General features: G+C 33.4%; 1 protein-coding gene across 5 annotated transcripts in view; it reads right to left on the reverse strand.

The window, feature by feature from the left end:
• Positions 1-205: 205 nt before the first annotated feature.
• LRRK2 (leucine rich repeat kinase 2) overlaps positions 206-17,313 on the reverse strand; it is a 142,756-nt gene continuing 125,648 nt past the window's right edge. For 3 of the 5 annotated variants that reach the window (XM_057556675.1, XM_007168313.2, XM_007168315.2), the window contains 8 exons: positions 14,211-14,405; positions 12,757-12,950; positions 11,439-11,511; positions 9,230-9,414; positions 5,768-5,920; positions 4,282-4,490; positions 2,390-2,461; positions 206-1,779 (listed from right to left, as the gene is read on the reverse strand). In XM_057556675.1, the coding sequence (XP_057412658.1) occupies positions 1,658-1,779; positions 2,390-2,461; positions 4,282-4,490; positions 5,768-5,920; positions 9,230-9,414; positions 11,439-11,511; positions 12,757-12,950; positions 14,211-14,405 (1,203 nt within the window). In that variant the 3' untranslated portion in view covers positions 206-1,657. Of the gene's footprint in view, positions 1,780-2,389; positions 2,462-4,281; positions 4,491-5,767; positions 5,921-9,229; positions 9,415-9,461; positions 9,655-11,438; positions 11,512-12,756; positions 12,951-14,210; positions 14,406-17,313 lie in introns of those variants that run through there. The other 2 variants (XM_007168314.2, XM_057556676.1) reach the window with 2 other exon arrangements.

Consider the following 17,313-nt stretch of genomic DNA (forward strand, 5'->3'; position numbering starts at 1 on the left):
GAGATCCTGACAACTGGTTGTACTATAGAAAATTGAATAAAGCTCCAAGAGAATACTTCAGTTAGCAACTCCTTCCTATAGTGGAATGTCACATACACAGATGAATACAAAGTTTAGATGGATTACAGACTTATATGTGAAAAATAAAACATTATCACAAAGAGTTTTAAAATTCACAAACATGCTTTAAAAAAATGTTCATTGCTTCATTTAAATACAATGTTTATTTACATATTTCTCCATAATTGTCTTTGGCATATAAATACAAAGTAACAATAAGAAATACCACAGGAACAAATAGCTCCATCATTTCTGACTTTTTTTTGAACTACACAACAAATTAAAATATAGGTCCTCTGAAAAATGGAGAATCTTTCAGGGTTAAGAATGTATTAATTACCCTTAATATAAAGAAATTTAGTCTTCATATAATAAAATTCTCAGTTTTGAGATTATTAAATGGGCTAGTTATCCTATCATAGGGAATTGTTTGGAATTATAAATATTGGCCAGGGCCAATAGATTTACCAAAAATGTATTTTCTTAAAGCAGAAATGACACTTAAATGGTTACCTAGGTACTCGGCCCTGATACTCCTACCATGGGAATTTATTTAAACAATTTAAGTATAATTTAGAAGACTAGGTTAACAGGTACCCATTATAGCTAAAGCTCCTTTCTTCTTCAGAAAACTGGTATGTTACATTCTTGTCCCAATGGTCTTGGTGGGAGTTGCAGAATTCTATAATTCTGAAAATAGAGTTTCTACCTGAATGATGTAGAATTTGCAGGGTCACAAATTTAGGAAGAAGAATAGAAACATTTGGAGTGAAGAAGATTAGGAACAAGTAGCCAGGGGTCTGGCTTAGAACTTAGAATCAAAATTAAAACATAAAAATATCACTTGAAGGACTGAACATTTTATTTACACCAATTATAAAACTTCAGGGTTCCACATTCAAAGGCAGAGTTGTAATATAGGAAAAGAGAGTGGCTATGTCTTTCTTGGATAGGAGGATTTTGACAATATGTTGGTTTCTTATCAGCATGTTTCACGGCATTTTCTTTTAGATAAAGTGAAGTTGTATGAAATGCACTGCTTGCATCAGGAACAAAAAGAACTCACGTCCCAACAAAGGGCTTTATTAGTGCAAATTCATTGACTATTTACAAGCATATATGATAACTCCATTTAAAAGCAATCTAAGAAGGAATGTATTACATGTAACACTGTTCTAACATTTTTATTCTATTTTATAGACTATCTGGAAAGTAGTCCAGCAATAGACCTGTCAATCACAGAATGTAAAATAAAGTTTATCTTCATTATGAGTAACAAAACAAAAAATTATCCACTTTGTAAATTTCAGTACGAGTACTGCAATGAAGTACTTTTTCGATTTCCTCTCATTACTTAATCCACAAGATTAATTAGGATATATAAGAAACATTATATTTTAAATAGTTCTTTAAAAAGTATTTTCATTGGTAACAATTTTATACATTTTTACAAAATAAAACCTATAAACATTCCTTCCTATACACATTAGCAAACAGCAAGTAGTGGAAATACCCTTTTTATATGTAAACATTTTTTAAAGAATATTTACAAGATAATAATTTTCCCATCCAAAGACAAAGATTTCCAAGATCCCTCTTATTCAACAGATATTCTTCTCATTTTTTCAGCTAATTCTTTTCTCACTCCAATATGTTTTTCTAAATTTTGCACTTCATGTGGAAGATTGATGTCCCAAACAGACAAGCAGGACTGTATCTCTAGAAAATTAAAAAACAAATCATGTTTCAAAGATCTGCCATGAGACATTTTTATTTTACTTTTTGTTAATTTATATTTAGTTGCCTTGGACAAATGTGTGTGTGTGTGTGTGTGTGTGTGTGTGTATATGTATATGTAAATAATGTACTAAATTATTGACATTTATAAGAAATTACATTTGGAAAATGTTTAAAATACATTATAGAACTATTAAATTTTAATAAGTGTGGACCTTTAATAACCTATAACACTTCATTTTCTGAAAGAAATATTTTTCAAACACTGTTGAAAATCAGACATAATATGGATACAGGTAATATGTAAGGAAAAATATCCACATTTAGTTTAGGTTTCAGCTAGTTCTCATTTTATAGTGGTTGATATCTCTATTTCACCTGAAAAATAAATACTTAACACTGCCAAATCACTAAAACTTAATTTAAAAAATTTATATCTAAATTATTTGCACTATAAAGAAGCTACCAATTAAAAATGCCTAAAGTTTTATAGCATATGTAATATTTACTGTAAATGTATAAACACATAATATGTTATAATCATTCACATCATTGCACTCTGCTTGGAATACAGTATCCTATTAAACATTACCTTTTTGATGTTGCATACCTTCAGTACTCTTCCGGTTATACCCCAAAACCAGCATGACACTTTTAAGGCTTCCTTTATCAAAAAATAAAAGTTTTCTGTTAAAACAATATAATAAGTTGGACTTTAAAGAGTACAACTGTTCATATTTAAGACACAAAAACCTTGGAACTTAACTTACAATTCCACTATTTAGGAGATCCCTCAACTATACTGAATTAAAAAACTCTCCAAGATGACCAGAAATTTTTTAAAGTTAGAAAATTTGTGATCTACTCCTTATTATAATTCTTATTAATTTTGTGAATCTGAGAAAATAGCTTAACCTTTCTGCAAAATGGGTTCAATATTTATACAGTACCTCTCCAGCCAAAGTTATATGTCGAAGAGACAGTGTGTGCAAAAGTGCTTTGGATACTACAAGGCACTGGTCAAATGTGAAGCATCTGGATAGAGAGTTGCATGGACAGATAATATACTGATACCCTGTCACATAACCATACTTTATTCTCAAGTCATTCAATAATTTATTCAACAAATATTTATCAAAATCCTCTATGTACTAGGCCCTAGGCTAGGCCATGGGAATAAAAGGGAACAAACAAAAGCAGACCCAACCCACATGGAGATTATGGTCTAGTGAGGAGATTAGTTAATACTCGGTAACTAAGTTAACTAGGCAAAACACATAAAACATAAAACATAAAACCTTGAGGTAGGGTGAAGCATAGTATTTAAGAGGGACTGAATGTTCTTCTAGACCAGAAAGAGCAGAGAGGAATATGGCAAATGATAAGGGCTAGAGAGCTGGAGTGAAGCCAGATCATGCCATACATTGTACATTATGTTTAAATTATTTAAAAAATCAATTACACCCATTGAAATCTCACTATAACGTCAGTAATGAACAACCATTTGGATCCCAAAGTATTGGGCTGGCCAAAAAGTTCGTATGGAAAAACCCGAATGAACTTCTTGGCCGACTCAATACATACAAATTAAGTTAAAGGATACAACAACCTTGGTGAGTAAGACTAGAGGGACAACCCCCTGCACACCTACTACTTTGCTGATGTGGACGTGTGTCCTGGTAGTCACCAGTCACTAGGAGCACCTAATTCTAACTCTTGTGCAACTCTGACACCCATTCATGGAAAATGGGTGAGGTTGAGGAGAAACATTTGTCTCACTCAATATATTCCTGTAAAAGGAATTTACTATTCTCTTTACCCTGTTAAACATTTTATTTCTCATTTGCTAAAGCTACATTAACTCTAGTTTTGCAGAACTTAACCCCATTTTTGTGATCAACTCTATATATACTAAGTCTATTCCCTAAAGCAAATAATTAGTCAAAAGAAGATAGTTAAGTGTGAGTATCATGTGCTATCATGATTTTTTCATACTTAAGTAGAAAAGGAGTAACAAGAAAAAACATAAAAGCTTGAGTAAAACATTATGATTTGTCAATATTTGTAGATTGTGAAGTTCAGCATATATTGCTACAAGAATATAAATTTATTTATAGAATGAAAAACTAGTAGGAAGCTTAAACTATGCTCAAAATAAACATCTGTTTTAATTTCTTTGGTCAAAAACTTAAAAATACTCAACATTATATGTTTTTGTCTTAATTATAAAGAACAAAGAGAAAGTAAGACCCAAATTTAGTGTTCAGTTACAATAATCTGCTTCTCTTATGGGACTAAAAACATCTATTCCCTCCATGTTTTTAAGGGCCCTATTCAAAATACATCCTGCAAAATTTCACTGTGAACTTCTGAGACACTTCACATTACATTGGAAAGTAAAGAGAAAACTTAAATTTAAAATAAAAACTTATTTTTATAGTCTTAGAGAATATGAAAAAAAAGATCTAAAGGAAAGAAACTTGCCTAACTGTGCAGTCATCATGGCCCTAACAGAATCACAAAAGCTGTGAATTATACGGATGATTCGACGAGCTGAAATATCAAGGAGTAAGATATGGCCCCCTCCAGTCCCTATCCAGAGGGCAGTGTTCTTCTGGAGGCAGAGAGTTTTCACTCTCCCAGAATAAGACATTTGGTGTTTCGCTTCCTTGTTTGCTTTGACCAGCTCCTCCCTAAAAACCGTAAGGAAAGTATGCATTAATACTTTTTTCAGAAATAAAGAGATAAAATAAATGTGTCTCTCTCTGTATATACAGACACACACACATATGTAACATTTTAAATTATGAATACATGACAGCATACATTACATATTATTAAAATTGTACAGAACTAATTTTCTAAATATAGAATGTCAAAGAGCCACGTTTCACTACATAAAGCATAAATGATCAAAGATAACACAATTGCCTCTTAACTTCAAGAAATTCTGAAATAAATATGATAGACACAATTTTTATAAATAAGCCTATGTAATCCAGCAAAAAAAAGAGAACCAATTTGCCCAATATGAAGGAAAAAAAAGTTAGTTTCAAAAGGTTTTTATGAAGTCTAAAAGTTATAGAGGAAAATAAAATTATAATCATCTACATGTAAAAGATATGAATACAAACGACTGAATTTTTCACTGAGCTAATGAGTAATTCATGACAAAAATGAGGTATCCAGAAGTAAAAGAATCGTAATAATTTTAGAATTTCAGGAAGTAAGGGACCCTTTACCAGTCAGAACTGTCAGCTCTTCTGAACATAAATCTCCTCACCATCCAGAGAAAAACTAAGAAGGCGTTAGGAAAGTAAACTCTGAAATCTCATTTTATGGATACGGTATATAATCTAAATGTTCTCCAGCAGATAAAAAAATCTATACTGTAAAACCAGAACAAAACTATGAAGTAGCTAGCATATAAGGCTGGCAATGGTCCTGTGTGCCAACAGCAGCAAACAAGGGATGTGCTTGATGGGAAGTCTCCGACACACTGCATCAGACTGAGCACTGCGGTCTCAGTCTGGCATCTTGATCTTCCCTCCTTAGTGCACAGGTCAATCCGGTACATTTTTTCACCTGTATTTTATATTGTTTTGTGACTTTTTCTTTGTAATACCTTGAGGAAACCATATCTATTATGTGCCTATGTTTTTTTCAAAAATGAAATTTGCTGGATACCAACAGATGGTGCTGAGAAGCGTTAACAATTTTGTTTCTGATGGTTGTTTTGTTTTTTTTTTTTAACATTTTTCTATTTAGAAGTAGAAAGGAAGAAAAATAAGCCATACTTCCTCTCTCTGTGAAATCTGAAGTGTAAGGACAGCTCTTACAGGCATAAAATAAAGAACCAATGACACTGTACCTACAGCCAACAACATATTGTACACTTAAAAATTTGTTAAGTGGGTAGGTCTCATGTAGTATTCTTTCCACAATAAATTTTTTTAAAAAATTAATTTACTTTAAAAAGTGCACACAGTCTATCAGTTCACAGAGTTTTTCAGTCTTCTTGTCCCACACTTCCACAAATGGGCTATTTTTCTTAGCAACATAAAGAGCCGTGTCTACCACCACTGCTAGGACGTTGGAATCACTGAAAGATGCATAAGAAAACCTAGGGGGAAAGAAAAGAATGCCATTTCATTTTTCTAGTATTTCTAAATATAATACAACCTTATTATGTTAGTTCTTAATGCATATAAAGGATTAACACTGTTTTGAAAAAGAAATAGGCTAGAGTATTTGGCAATTATTTCATATTATCCCCTAACCATTCTGAATAGAATACTTTGCGAACAAAAGTCCAGGACCAGAGAGCTCCACAAATGAATTCTACCAAACATTTAGAGAAGAGTTAACACCTATCCTTCTCAAAATATTTCAGAATATTAGAGGAAGGAATGGTCCTGAATCCATTCTATGAGGCCAGCATCACCTCAATACTAAAAACCAGACAAAGAAAACACATAAAAAATAAAATTACAGGCCAGTATCACTGATAAACATAGATGTAAAAATCCTCAACAAAATAGTAGCAAACCAAATCCAACAATACATTAAAATGATCATATACCATTATCAAGTAGGATTTAACCCAGCAATGCAAGGATTTTTCAATATCCACAAATCAATCAATGTGATACAACACATTAACAAACTGAAGAATAAAAATCATACGATCATCTCAATAGAGGCAGAAAAGGCTTTTGACAAAATTCAACATCCATTTATGATAAAAACTCTAAAGAAAGTGGTCAAAGAGGGAACATATCTCAACACAATACAGGCTATATATGACAAGCACATAGCTAACATCATTCTCAATGGTGAAAACCTGAAAGCATTCCCTCTAATATCAGGAACAAGACAAGGATGCCCACTCTCGTTACTTTTATTCAACATAATACTGGAAGTCCTAGACACAGCTATCAGACAAGAAAAAGCAATAAAAGGAATCCAAACTGGAAAGGAAGAAGTAAAACTGTCACTGTTTGCAGATGACATGATACTATACATAGAAAATCCTAAAGTTGCTACCAGAAAACTACTAGAGCTCATCAATGAATTCACTAAAGTTGCAGGATACAGAAATCTGTTGCATTTCTATACACTAACAACAAACAATCAGAAAGAGAAATTAAGGAAACAATCCCATTAACAACTGCATCAAAAAGAATAAAATAACAAGGAACAAGAAAATTATACAAAATACATGTGTAAAATCCATATCTTTTATCTACTAAAGCAGATAAAAGAGCTGTACTCAGCTGTACTCAGAAAATTGTAAGACTCTGATGAAAGAAATTGAAGATGACACAAACCAATGGAAACCCACACTGTTCATGGATTGGAAGAATTAATATTGTTAAAATGACCATACTACCCAACGTAATCTACATATTCAATGCAATCCCTATTAAAATACTAATGGCATTTTTCACAGAAGAAGAACAAATAATTTTAAAATTTGTATGGAAATACAAAAGACCTGAATAGCCAAAACAATCTTGAGAAAGAACATAACTTAAGGAACCACACTCCCTGACTTCAGACTATATTACAAAGCTACAGTAATCAAAACAGTATGGTACTGGCACAAAAACAAACACATAGATCAATGGAATATAAGAGACCAGAAATAAACCCACCCACTTATGTTCAATTAATCTACAACAAAGAAGGCAAGAATGCGCAATGGAGAAAAGACAGTGTCTTCAATAAGTGGTGCTGGAAAAACAGGACAGCTACATGGAAAAGAATGAAATATAGAAGATTCTCTAACAGCATATACAAAAATAAACTCAAAGTGGATTAAAGACTTAAATGTAAGATTAGGTACCATAAAACTCCTAGAAGAAAACATAGGCTGAGCACCCTTTGGCTTAAATTGTAACAAATTTTTTTTTTGGGATATGTCTCCTAAAGCAAAGAAAATAACAGCAAAAATAAACAATAGGACCTAAGTAAACCTAAAAGCTTTTGCACAGCAAAGGAAACCATCAACAAAATGAAAAGCCAACCTACTGAATGGAAGAAAATATTTGCAAATGATATGATTGATAAAGGGTTAATATCCACAATATATAGACAGCTCCTATAACTCCACATCAGAAAAAACAAAAACCCAATTAAAAAATGGGCAGAAGACCTGAACAGACATTTTTCCAAAGAAGACATACAGATGGTCTACAGGCACATGAAAAGATGCTCAACATCACTAATCATCAGAGAAATCCAAATTAAAACCACAGTGAGATATCACCTCACACCTGTCAGAATGGCTATCATCAAAGAGACCACAAATAATAAATATTGGCAAGAATGTGGAGAAAAGGGAAACCTCATACACTGTTGGTGAGAATGTAAATTGGTGCAGCCACTGTGGGAAACAGTATGGAGGTTTCTCAAAAAACTAAAAATAGAACTACCATATGCCCCAGCAATTCCACTCCTGGGTATTTATCCAAAAAAAAAATGAAAACACTAATTTGAAAAGATACACACACCCTAATATTCATAGTAGCATTATTTACAATAGCCAAGATATGGAAGCAACCTAAGTGTCCATCAACAGATGAATGGATAAAGAAGAGGTGGTATATATACATATACAATAGAATAATACCCAGCTATAAAAAAGAATGAAATTTTGCCATTTGCAACAACATGGATGGACTTAGAGGTTATTATGATAAGTGAAATAAGTAAAAGAAAAACAAATACTGTTTGATATCACTTCTACGTAGAATCTAAAAAATAAAACAAACTAGTGAATATAACAAAATAGAAACAGACTCACAGATACAGAGAACTAGTGTTTACCAGTGGGGATAGGGAAGTGGGGGAGGGCCAAGATAATGTTAGGGGATTAAGAGGTAAAAACTACTATGTATAAAATAAATAAGCTATAAGGATATATAGTACAACACAGGGAATATAGCCAATAGTTTAACTATAAATGGAATATAACCTTTAAAAATTGTGAATCACTATGTTGTACACCTGAAACTTACATAATATTGTAAATCAACTATACCTCAATAAAAAAGGAAATAACAAAGAAAATTATACAAAATACATGTGTAAAATCCATATCTTTAGTAAAATAATGAGTTGATGCCTCTCAAATTCCATATTTAATTTGATACAGAGATAATGAAAATTATAAAAATTTAGATTGATAGATACTACTAAAATTACTATGAGTTTTCATATTTTATCTCAAATGTGATTAGACTGGGTGATTTTTTAATTTTCCTCTGCTTTCTAAGTTCTATAATGAATATTTAAATTTACAATAGAAAAATAAAGTATGCATTTTGAAAGATCTTTGTTTGGGATTATTGATAGCATTATTGACTTGATTATAAAGAATAAACATGAAAAAAATGGTAAATGAGTTGCATAGATAGGAATAACTTACAGCTGATTTGTCCTGGTCTCAATCAGTTTCTGAATGGTGAAATCATCAGAAAATGAGAAAACTTTTGTACCACATCCTCCCCATGTAATGTTTTTTTCAGTTGAATTCATGGATTCACTCAAACACATCAGTGGAGTGCTGACATTTCCTATATTGAGTGTCTTCAAAGGAGCAGCTCCTTTACACTTTGCCAAAAAGAGAAAACACATTCAGTAAATTGAGTATCCACAGAATGAAACAGTGTAAAATTTCAGCTTTCTAAAAACTACTTACCATCTTAAATGGTTAGAGGTATTAAAATAAAAATTCAGGATACATTTTTCAAAGGACTTATAAAAACAGGATTTAATTCAAATGGTATTCAATGTGTTATCCTTATAACCAATCTCTTCACTTCCCCATGCAAAAATTGTACAGGAAGTAACCTAGGGATTATACTATAATTACTTCTTTGTCTCTCATTAGATAATAAGCTTTTTTGATAACAAAGAGTATGAATGGGTAGGATGTTGAATGACTAGATGGAACCACAGATGAATGATGGATGGAGAAATTAATTCTTTAATGATCAATGTGAACCTTAATAACAGAAAGTCAAATGATTTCTTCAAGGTTAAAGAACAGGTTGACCTCCTAGAGAAATGGAAATAAAAACAAAAGTAAACAAATGGGACCTAATGAAACTTAAAGGCTTTTGCACAGCAAAGGAAACCATAAACAAGACGAAAAGACAACCCTCAGAATGGGAGAAAATATTTGCAAACAAAGCAACTGACAAAGGATTAATCTTCAAAATATACAAGCAGCTCACGCAGCTCAATAACAAAAATCAAACAACCCAATCCAAAAATGGGCAGAAGACCTAAATAGACATTTCTCCAAAGAAGATATACAGATTGCCAACAAACACATGAAAGGATGCTCAACATCACTAATCATTGGAGAAATGCAAATCAAAATTACAATAAGGTATCACCTCACACTGGTCAGAATGGCCATCATCAAAAAAATCTACAAACAATAAATGCTGGAGAGGGTGTGGAGAAAAGGGAACCCTTCTGCACTGTTGGTGGGAATGTAAATTGATACAGCCACTATGGAGAACAGTGTGGAAGTTCCTTAAAAAACTAAAAATAGAACTACCACATGATCCAGCAATCCCACTACTGGGCATATACCCTGAGAAAACCATAATTCAAAAAGAGTCATGTACCACAATGTTCATTGCAGCACTACTTACAATAGCCAGGACATGGAAGCAACCTAGGTGTCCATCGACAGATGAATGGATAAAGAAGATGTGGCACATATATATAATGGAATATTACTCAACCATAAAAAGAAATGAAATTGAGTTATTTGTAGCGAGGTGGATGGACCTAGAGACTGTCATACAGAGTGAAGTAAGTCAGAAAGAGAAAAATAAATACCGTATGCTAACACATATATATGGAATCTAAAAAAAAAAAAAAAAAAAAAAAGTGGTTCTGAAGAACCTAGGGGCAGGACAGGAATAAAGACACAGACATAGAGAATGGACTTGAGGACACAGGGAAGGAGAAGGGTAAGCTGGGAAGAAGTGAGAGAGTGGCACTGACATATATACACTACCAAATGTAAAATAGATAGCTAGTGGGAAGCAGCCGCATAGCACAGGGAGATCAGCTCGGTGCTTTGTGTCCACCTAGAGGGGTGGGATAGGGAGGGTGGGAGGGAGTCGCAAGAGGGAGGAGTTATGGGGATGTATGTATACACATAGCTGATTCACTTCGTTATACAGCAGAAACTAACACACCACTGTAAAGCAATTATACTCCAATAAAGATGTTAAAAAAAAAAAAAAAGAAAAAGAACAGGTTGGTAGCAAGCCAGACTTAAAACTTGTTTCCCTTGTTTTTTCCACAATGTATTTATAAGAAATTATCTACTTCAGTTATATAAAAATGGAATTATTTCCATCCCTTAACTTATAAATCAGATCTCATTTATCAGTTCATCCTTGGTTCATTCATATAAAATATACAGTTAATCAGTAAGTACTTATAGAGAATCTACTGTGTTCAAGACTTCCTGAAGCAATAAAAAGATAAAAAGCAGAATATATGATCCAGAATCTCAGGGAGTTTATAATCGGTTAGAAGGAGGGCGGTGATGAGTAAACATAAAACAAAGAACTTAAATTTTGATCCAGAATGCGTTCAACATTTACCTTAACAGTTTTATCTTCAAAAATTGCTAAGTTGCCATCAGCAGTTCCCACTAAAAGGAATTTTTTTTGCTCGCTAAAAGAAAAAAGGTCAAAATTGTTACAAAAATAATGCTTATATTGACCAAGATGGTCTTAACAGCCCACATACCTTAACTAAACTTTAGATAGGTTTCTTCCTGATTATTGGCCTCTACATCCTTTTCCTTATAGCATTTACTTGAGAAAACTTAAATTGCAACTTCTTTCTCTGCCCATTTAAGTTGTAGAGCTTCTTCAAGTTTTACAACTCAAGAATGTCTTTCTCAAGGATCTGGGCGCCCTCTCTGAAATGTCATCAGGAAGGATGGTACCCCTTCTCCTAGTCTTTGTGGGACGGTAGGAGCCTAACTTCAATAAGCAACAATCAGCAAACACAGATGGCCTAATCACACTGACCCTCCCCCTCCCCCAATGTCCTCCAGTACTTTTCCACTAGCTCATTACAGGGTTTAAAAACTCTCCCACCTTTTATTTCAGCAGAGCTGAGTCCAATCCCTCTCCCCTACTGCAATAATCTTAAAGTCTTCCTTGTCTATTTGACTTCATCTGATGAAATTTTTATTTGACAGTATCCAAATAATTTCAACTCCAAAATTGCCAATGGAGTTTATATTTTAGCCACCAAAAACTTGGACTTCACATTTTTCTAATACTTTTTATTTTCCAGTACTGACTTAAACCAGAGAAGTATATGGTGCATAATCTAAATGGCTCCTGGAAATCATACTGCCCCAAATATTACAGCAACTAACCTGTTACACCGGAAATTCTGCCATTTCGATAACTTCCTGAGATAAGATCCTTTCGACTGATAATGGTTAAGCCATTTTACCTATTGACAACTTCTGAATTCATCTACTGAAGTTTTTTTCCAATTTGGTAGTTAGTTAAGTGATATGCTTTAGACTGGCATATAACAGTTTATTGATATACATGTATTCAAAGTAAGAATGAATGAGACCTCATCTTTGTAGAGGCCCTACAAAAGTGAACTGATGTGCTGAGTGGTGAAGAGTTAGAGCCATAGTTGAGATAAAACCAGGAGTAAGGCTGGAAGCCTGAAGAAATGACTGACCTATTTTTTAACTGTCTCAGCTTGATCTGTATACAGAAAAATACAAATATCTTTGTGGCTTCCTATAGTTCCCTTTAATATATGCAACCAACGGAAAAATGTTAAAAATGAGCAACCTTTGTTGATACTGTAACAATTTTGCACACAATTAAGTCATCTAAAAGATATGTAATTTTCCCCCAATGGTCAAAATCACTACCTTACCTTTGCTTGGAAAAGGAATTGCAATACAAGCAAGTAACAGAATCAGTCATCTTTTCAAGAGTATGCCTCTTTCTCTCATCTTCAGTATTGATGACAAGGAGCATGCCAGACTGTGTTCCAGATACAATCCAGCTTTCCTTTTCAACAGGAAGATGCACCAAGGCTAGGCACAATATTCTGCTATCAGTAACTTCCTGTTAAGAAAAGAAAACACACTCTAAAGGACTTGGTTCTAGCTTAAGTGACTAGAACTTACATAGAATGAAAATATTATGTAATCCACATACTTAACTCTTTTTACTTTCTTGGTTTTAATTTTAAAAATAATGCCAATTTTATTTAACTTTCAACAATAAATGAGTTAACTGGCAAAAAAATTTTTTAAATGCCTGTCTAGAATGCACCTGAAACTAAAATTTAAAAATTGAAAATTATTTCTCAGTATCATTTCTCACTCCATCAAAATAATATAAGAGGATTGTTCAACCTTAAGAATAATGTTTAGGTACAACATTTCTTTCAAGGCAACAGTCAAAATATAAGGTTTTTTAAGTCTAGAAATTTACCTTATATTTCCCAATATAATTTATTGATCCATCTTGCAGAAGCCATGCCCAGATCTCCTCTATCACCCACCCCTGGCTGCTTTGAGTGTGGGCTACTAAGAGCTCAGAGCTGCACCCTTCACTACCTTCAGCCCATGGGAGCTGGCTTTTTCAGAAATGGTTGGGAGGTTATGCCACCCCTACCCTTGGGCAAATTGCAGCTGATGACTGACTGATAAGTGGGAATGAAATACTGGACCCCTTGCCTGGTGAAGGGATAAATCTGTGTCGTTATTCACATTCAAGAGTTTCTTGTGGGTAAAGACTGAGGCTAGACTTCCTCAGACACTACATTTTTGCTAAGCTTCTTCCCCTGATCTATGTGGCTTCCCATACCTCCTTAAAAGTTTCTCTCTCCTTGAATCACTCATGTAAGATTCTCTGTTTCAGGCTGTGTTTCTAGCATTCCTGACCTAAGACACACATATACTGTGATTTTAAAACAAAACACACACTACTTCATTTCATGTGAATACACTTGTTCTAACAGGAAGCTAATTTAATAACACTCCTGTATTACCTCTTATTTTATTTCCTCATAAGTAACTTTTTTTTTTTTTTAAAGAACCAGTCACTGCAGTCCACTTGAAAGTCATGGACACCCTCGGGAATCTCAAAGGCCTGGTTCTTGGCTGGACCCCTGACAAAAGGTTCTGCCCAGCGGTTGAACCCAGATAGCTGTGTCCAAAACCAAATGCCAGTTCTTCAAGTCCTCCCCCAGTCCCAGCTGGACCCTTCGCACCTGCACACTGAGTACCCCTAAGTAATTTTCAATTGGTACATGCTTTAAAATAATTTGCAAAGTGAGTTTTCTGGAGTTTCACTAATTTAAATGGTATTTGGACTTACCTCAGAAGTGTATCTTTCTGTATTTAAGTCAAGAAAGGAGAGCTGTCCTTTGTCAGTGTGCCCACAGCCCAGCCAAATGCTTGCATTCTTGCTGTTATGATTCATAGCAACCATGCATTCAACAGTAAAGTTTTTAGGTATTGATATACGCCTCATCAGACAGATTAACTCAGCTGAATTCAAAATGTCAAAGACCTGAGAAAGTTTAAAAAATAACAAAATAACACACATCAGGTTAACACATGCCCTCTTGAAAGATCATATCATTATAAATAATGTAGTATTAAATGTTATAGCACTAAACCTAAATCTGTTATTTAAACTGCGACCCATACGGAGCAACAAGATTAACAATCAAACTATAGATATTAAGATAATATTTATTTTTAAACTGTGCATGATATATGCACTTTTGTACGTATGGTATGTTTTGTAACTTGAAAAGAAAATCTCAAAAGTGCTAAATGAACAGAAATTTAGCAGAGTCAGGAGCTATTCTTCATTCAGTTTCATACCGCAGAGACGCATCATGTTGAAGATAAACATTAGAGCCCACAATAGAATAGACCTTCTACCAGTTGAAGGGAAAAGACATTTTGATTTTGGTAACAAAACTCACAAATCACCTCTAGATTCTGTTTTTATATTTTTCCTTCAAGCACTAACGAACTAAAGAGATGGCAGAGGGCCAGTATAAGGAAACAGAACCAGGAGTCAGGAAAATGGAATTAGAGCCCTGTGTCACAGCCACTTACCTGCCACTCACGAGGCCCCAAGAGAGCTCCATTTCTCCCAGTGACTCATCTAAAAAAGGTGATGAGTTTACCCACCTTGCCTAGTACACACTGTATTTTAAAGACTAAACGGGTATGTGAAAGTTTTTGAAAACTGTCATGTGCTAAAAAAACCCCTCAAGATTGTTATGTAATCCGTAAAATACAGGTGAAGTATAAGTGAAAATTAAAAGAAGAAAAAGTAAAACAATAATTAAGCTCTGGAAAATTTTGCTTTGATAATTTTTTTTTTAAAGTCTGTGTAATTAACACTGGTAGCAACCAAAATTAAAAAGCCAGTAAGGCAAGTAGTCAAGATGATTATATGATGTTTGATAAAGGCAGTATATACATGTCCTCAGCTATTTCTGAGTAGGAAATTTAAAATTGAACAAAAATTTTTCAATGAATTATTATACAAAATTGAGAGTCCACAACATAAAAACAGCTCTTATTTTGATCTATTAAAATCTGTTCCATTTAAAACACAGTAAGAGTTCTGTTTCCAATAATATGGTGGAAGAGGTTATTTGGACAAAACTTCCAGCTGAATACAACTTAAAATGCTGAAGAAATTATTTTTTAATCTCTTAAAAACATTAAAGATCTGGCAACACCATATAGAATTATCAGGCCAAAATATTAATGAAAGACAGAATCCAGAGAGGTCAGATGAACCCTGAAGCCCAATTTTCCCTTTAGGCATTTGTCTATTGAAGCAAAATTGATGTGTGGTTTTTAATGCCTTGTTAGGCCAGTGGGAAAGAGTTAAATCTATGGCCTGCCCAAAGTGGAGAATGTAGTTAATGGTCTTGTTCCCATAAAACTGGGATCCCAAAAGGACTGCATATTTAGAATAAATGAGAACCAGAAATAAAGCCACTCCACACTCCCACTCTCACTGGTTTATAAGGAAAGTTGCCTTGGGACTTTACAGATACAGGGGGAGAGAGCAAAAGAACCCTGAGAAACTGTTTATTAATTAATAAGCTTGCTCTCAAGATTTGTAGACCAGATTCTCATCACCTGGGTGATTCAAAAACATCTCAAGCCAGGAATTGAGTGTAAAGCAATTTATAGCAAGATAATCCAGAAAAAGATGTGCAAGACCTGTATGCAAAATTATAAAACTTTATTGAAAGACACTTAAGAAGACCTAAATACAGAGATAACCCATATTCAAGAATAGAGAGACAATATATCATAAGGATATTGTCTACAGATTCAATGCAAGTCTAATCCAAAGCACAATAGAATTTTTCATAAAAATTGGCAAAGTGATTTAAAAATTTATATGGAAAAACTAGACTGAAGAACAGCTAAAGCATTCCTAAAGGATAAAAATAAGGGGGGAAAGAGACTATTATAAAGCTTCAGGAATTAAGACAGGATTGTACTGGAGGAAGAACAGGTAAGTTGACCAATGGAAGAGAATGTGTGTGTGTTTATCTTTGAGTGTATATTACAGAGTGGAAATGGAAAATAAAAAGATCAGTAGAAGACAAAGGAAGAAACAATTTCATAGATGAAGCTGGAAAAATTGGTTACCCATATGGAAAAAAGGAAATTGGATCTAGATAAAAATGTCATTTCCTGATGGATTCAGAACTTAACTATTAAGAGCAAAACTTTTAAACATTTTGAAGAAACCATAGGTAAATATTTTTGTGACTCTGAGAGAGATAAGGACCTTTTAAAACAGGACCCTAAAATTAATAACCATAAAAAGAAGTATTGTTAAATTTATCTCTATTAAAATCAAGAAATTCTGTTAATCAAAAGGCACTCTATAGGAAATAAAAATGCAAACCAGGAACTGGGAAAAGAAATTTGCAACATATATAACCAACAAAGTTTTAGTATACAATGTATAAAGAAGCCCTTTTTAAATTTTATTTTTATACAAACAACTCAATAGAAAAATGGCTAAATAATGAACAGGCATTTTCCAGAAGAGGAAATATATATATATGACCAATGAATATATAAAGAGATGCTCATCTTTATTAGTAATTAGGAAAATGTAAATCAATACACAAGACTGAATCTACTTGGAAAAAATTAAGAAGTCAGATAGTATAACGTTTAGGGAGAATATATTAAAAAAACAGCTACCCTAATATACAGGTGATGGAACTGTTAAGCTGGTACAACTTCTTCAGGAAATGATTTAGATATTCCCATATCCCATGATTCTGCAATTCAACTCCTGGTTAGATACCACAAAGCAATTCTGATACAATTTGCACTAGGCGACATGTACGACCACACTCAAAACAGTACTATTTATAATAGCAAAAAACTAGAAACAATACCAACACCCACTGATA

This window comes from Balaenoptera acutorostrata, chromosome 11 (genome assembly GCF_949987535.1).
Source record: "Balaenoptera acutorostrata chromosome 11, mBalAcu1.1, whole genome shotgun sequence".
Classification (NCBI taxonomy): domain Eukaryota; kingdom Metazoa; phylum Chordata; class Mammalia; order Artiodactyla; family Balaenopteridae; genus Balaenoptera; species Balaenoptera acutorostrata.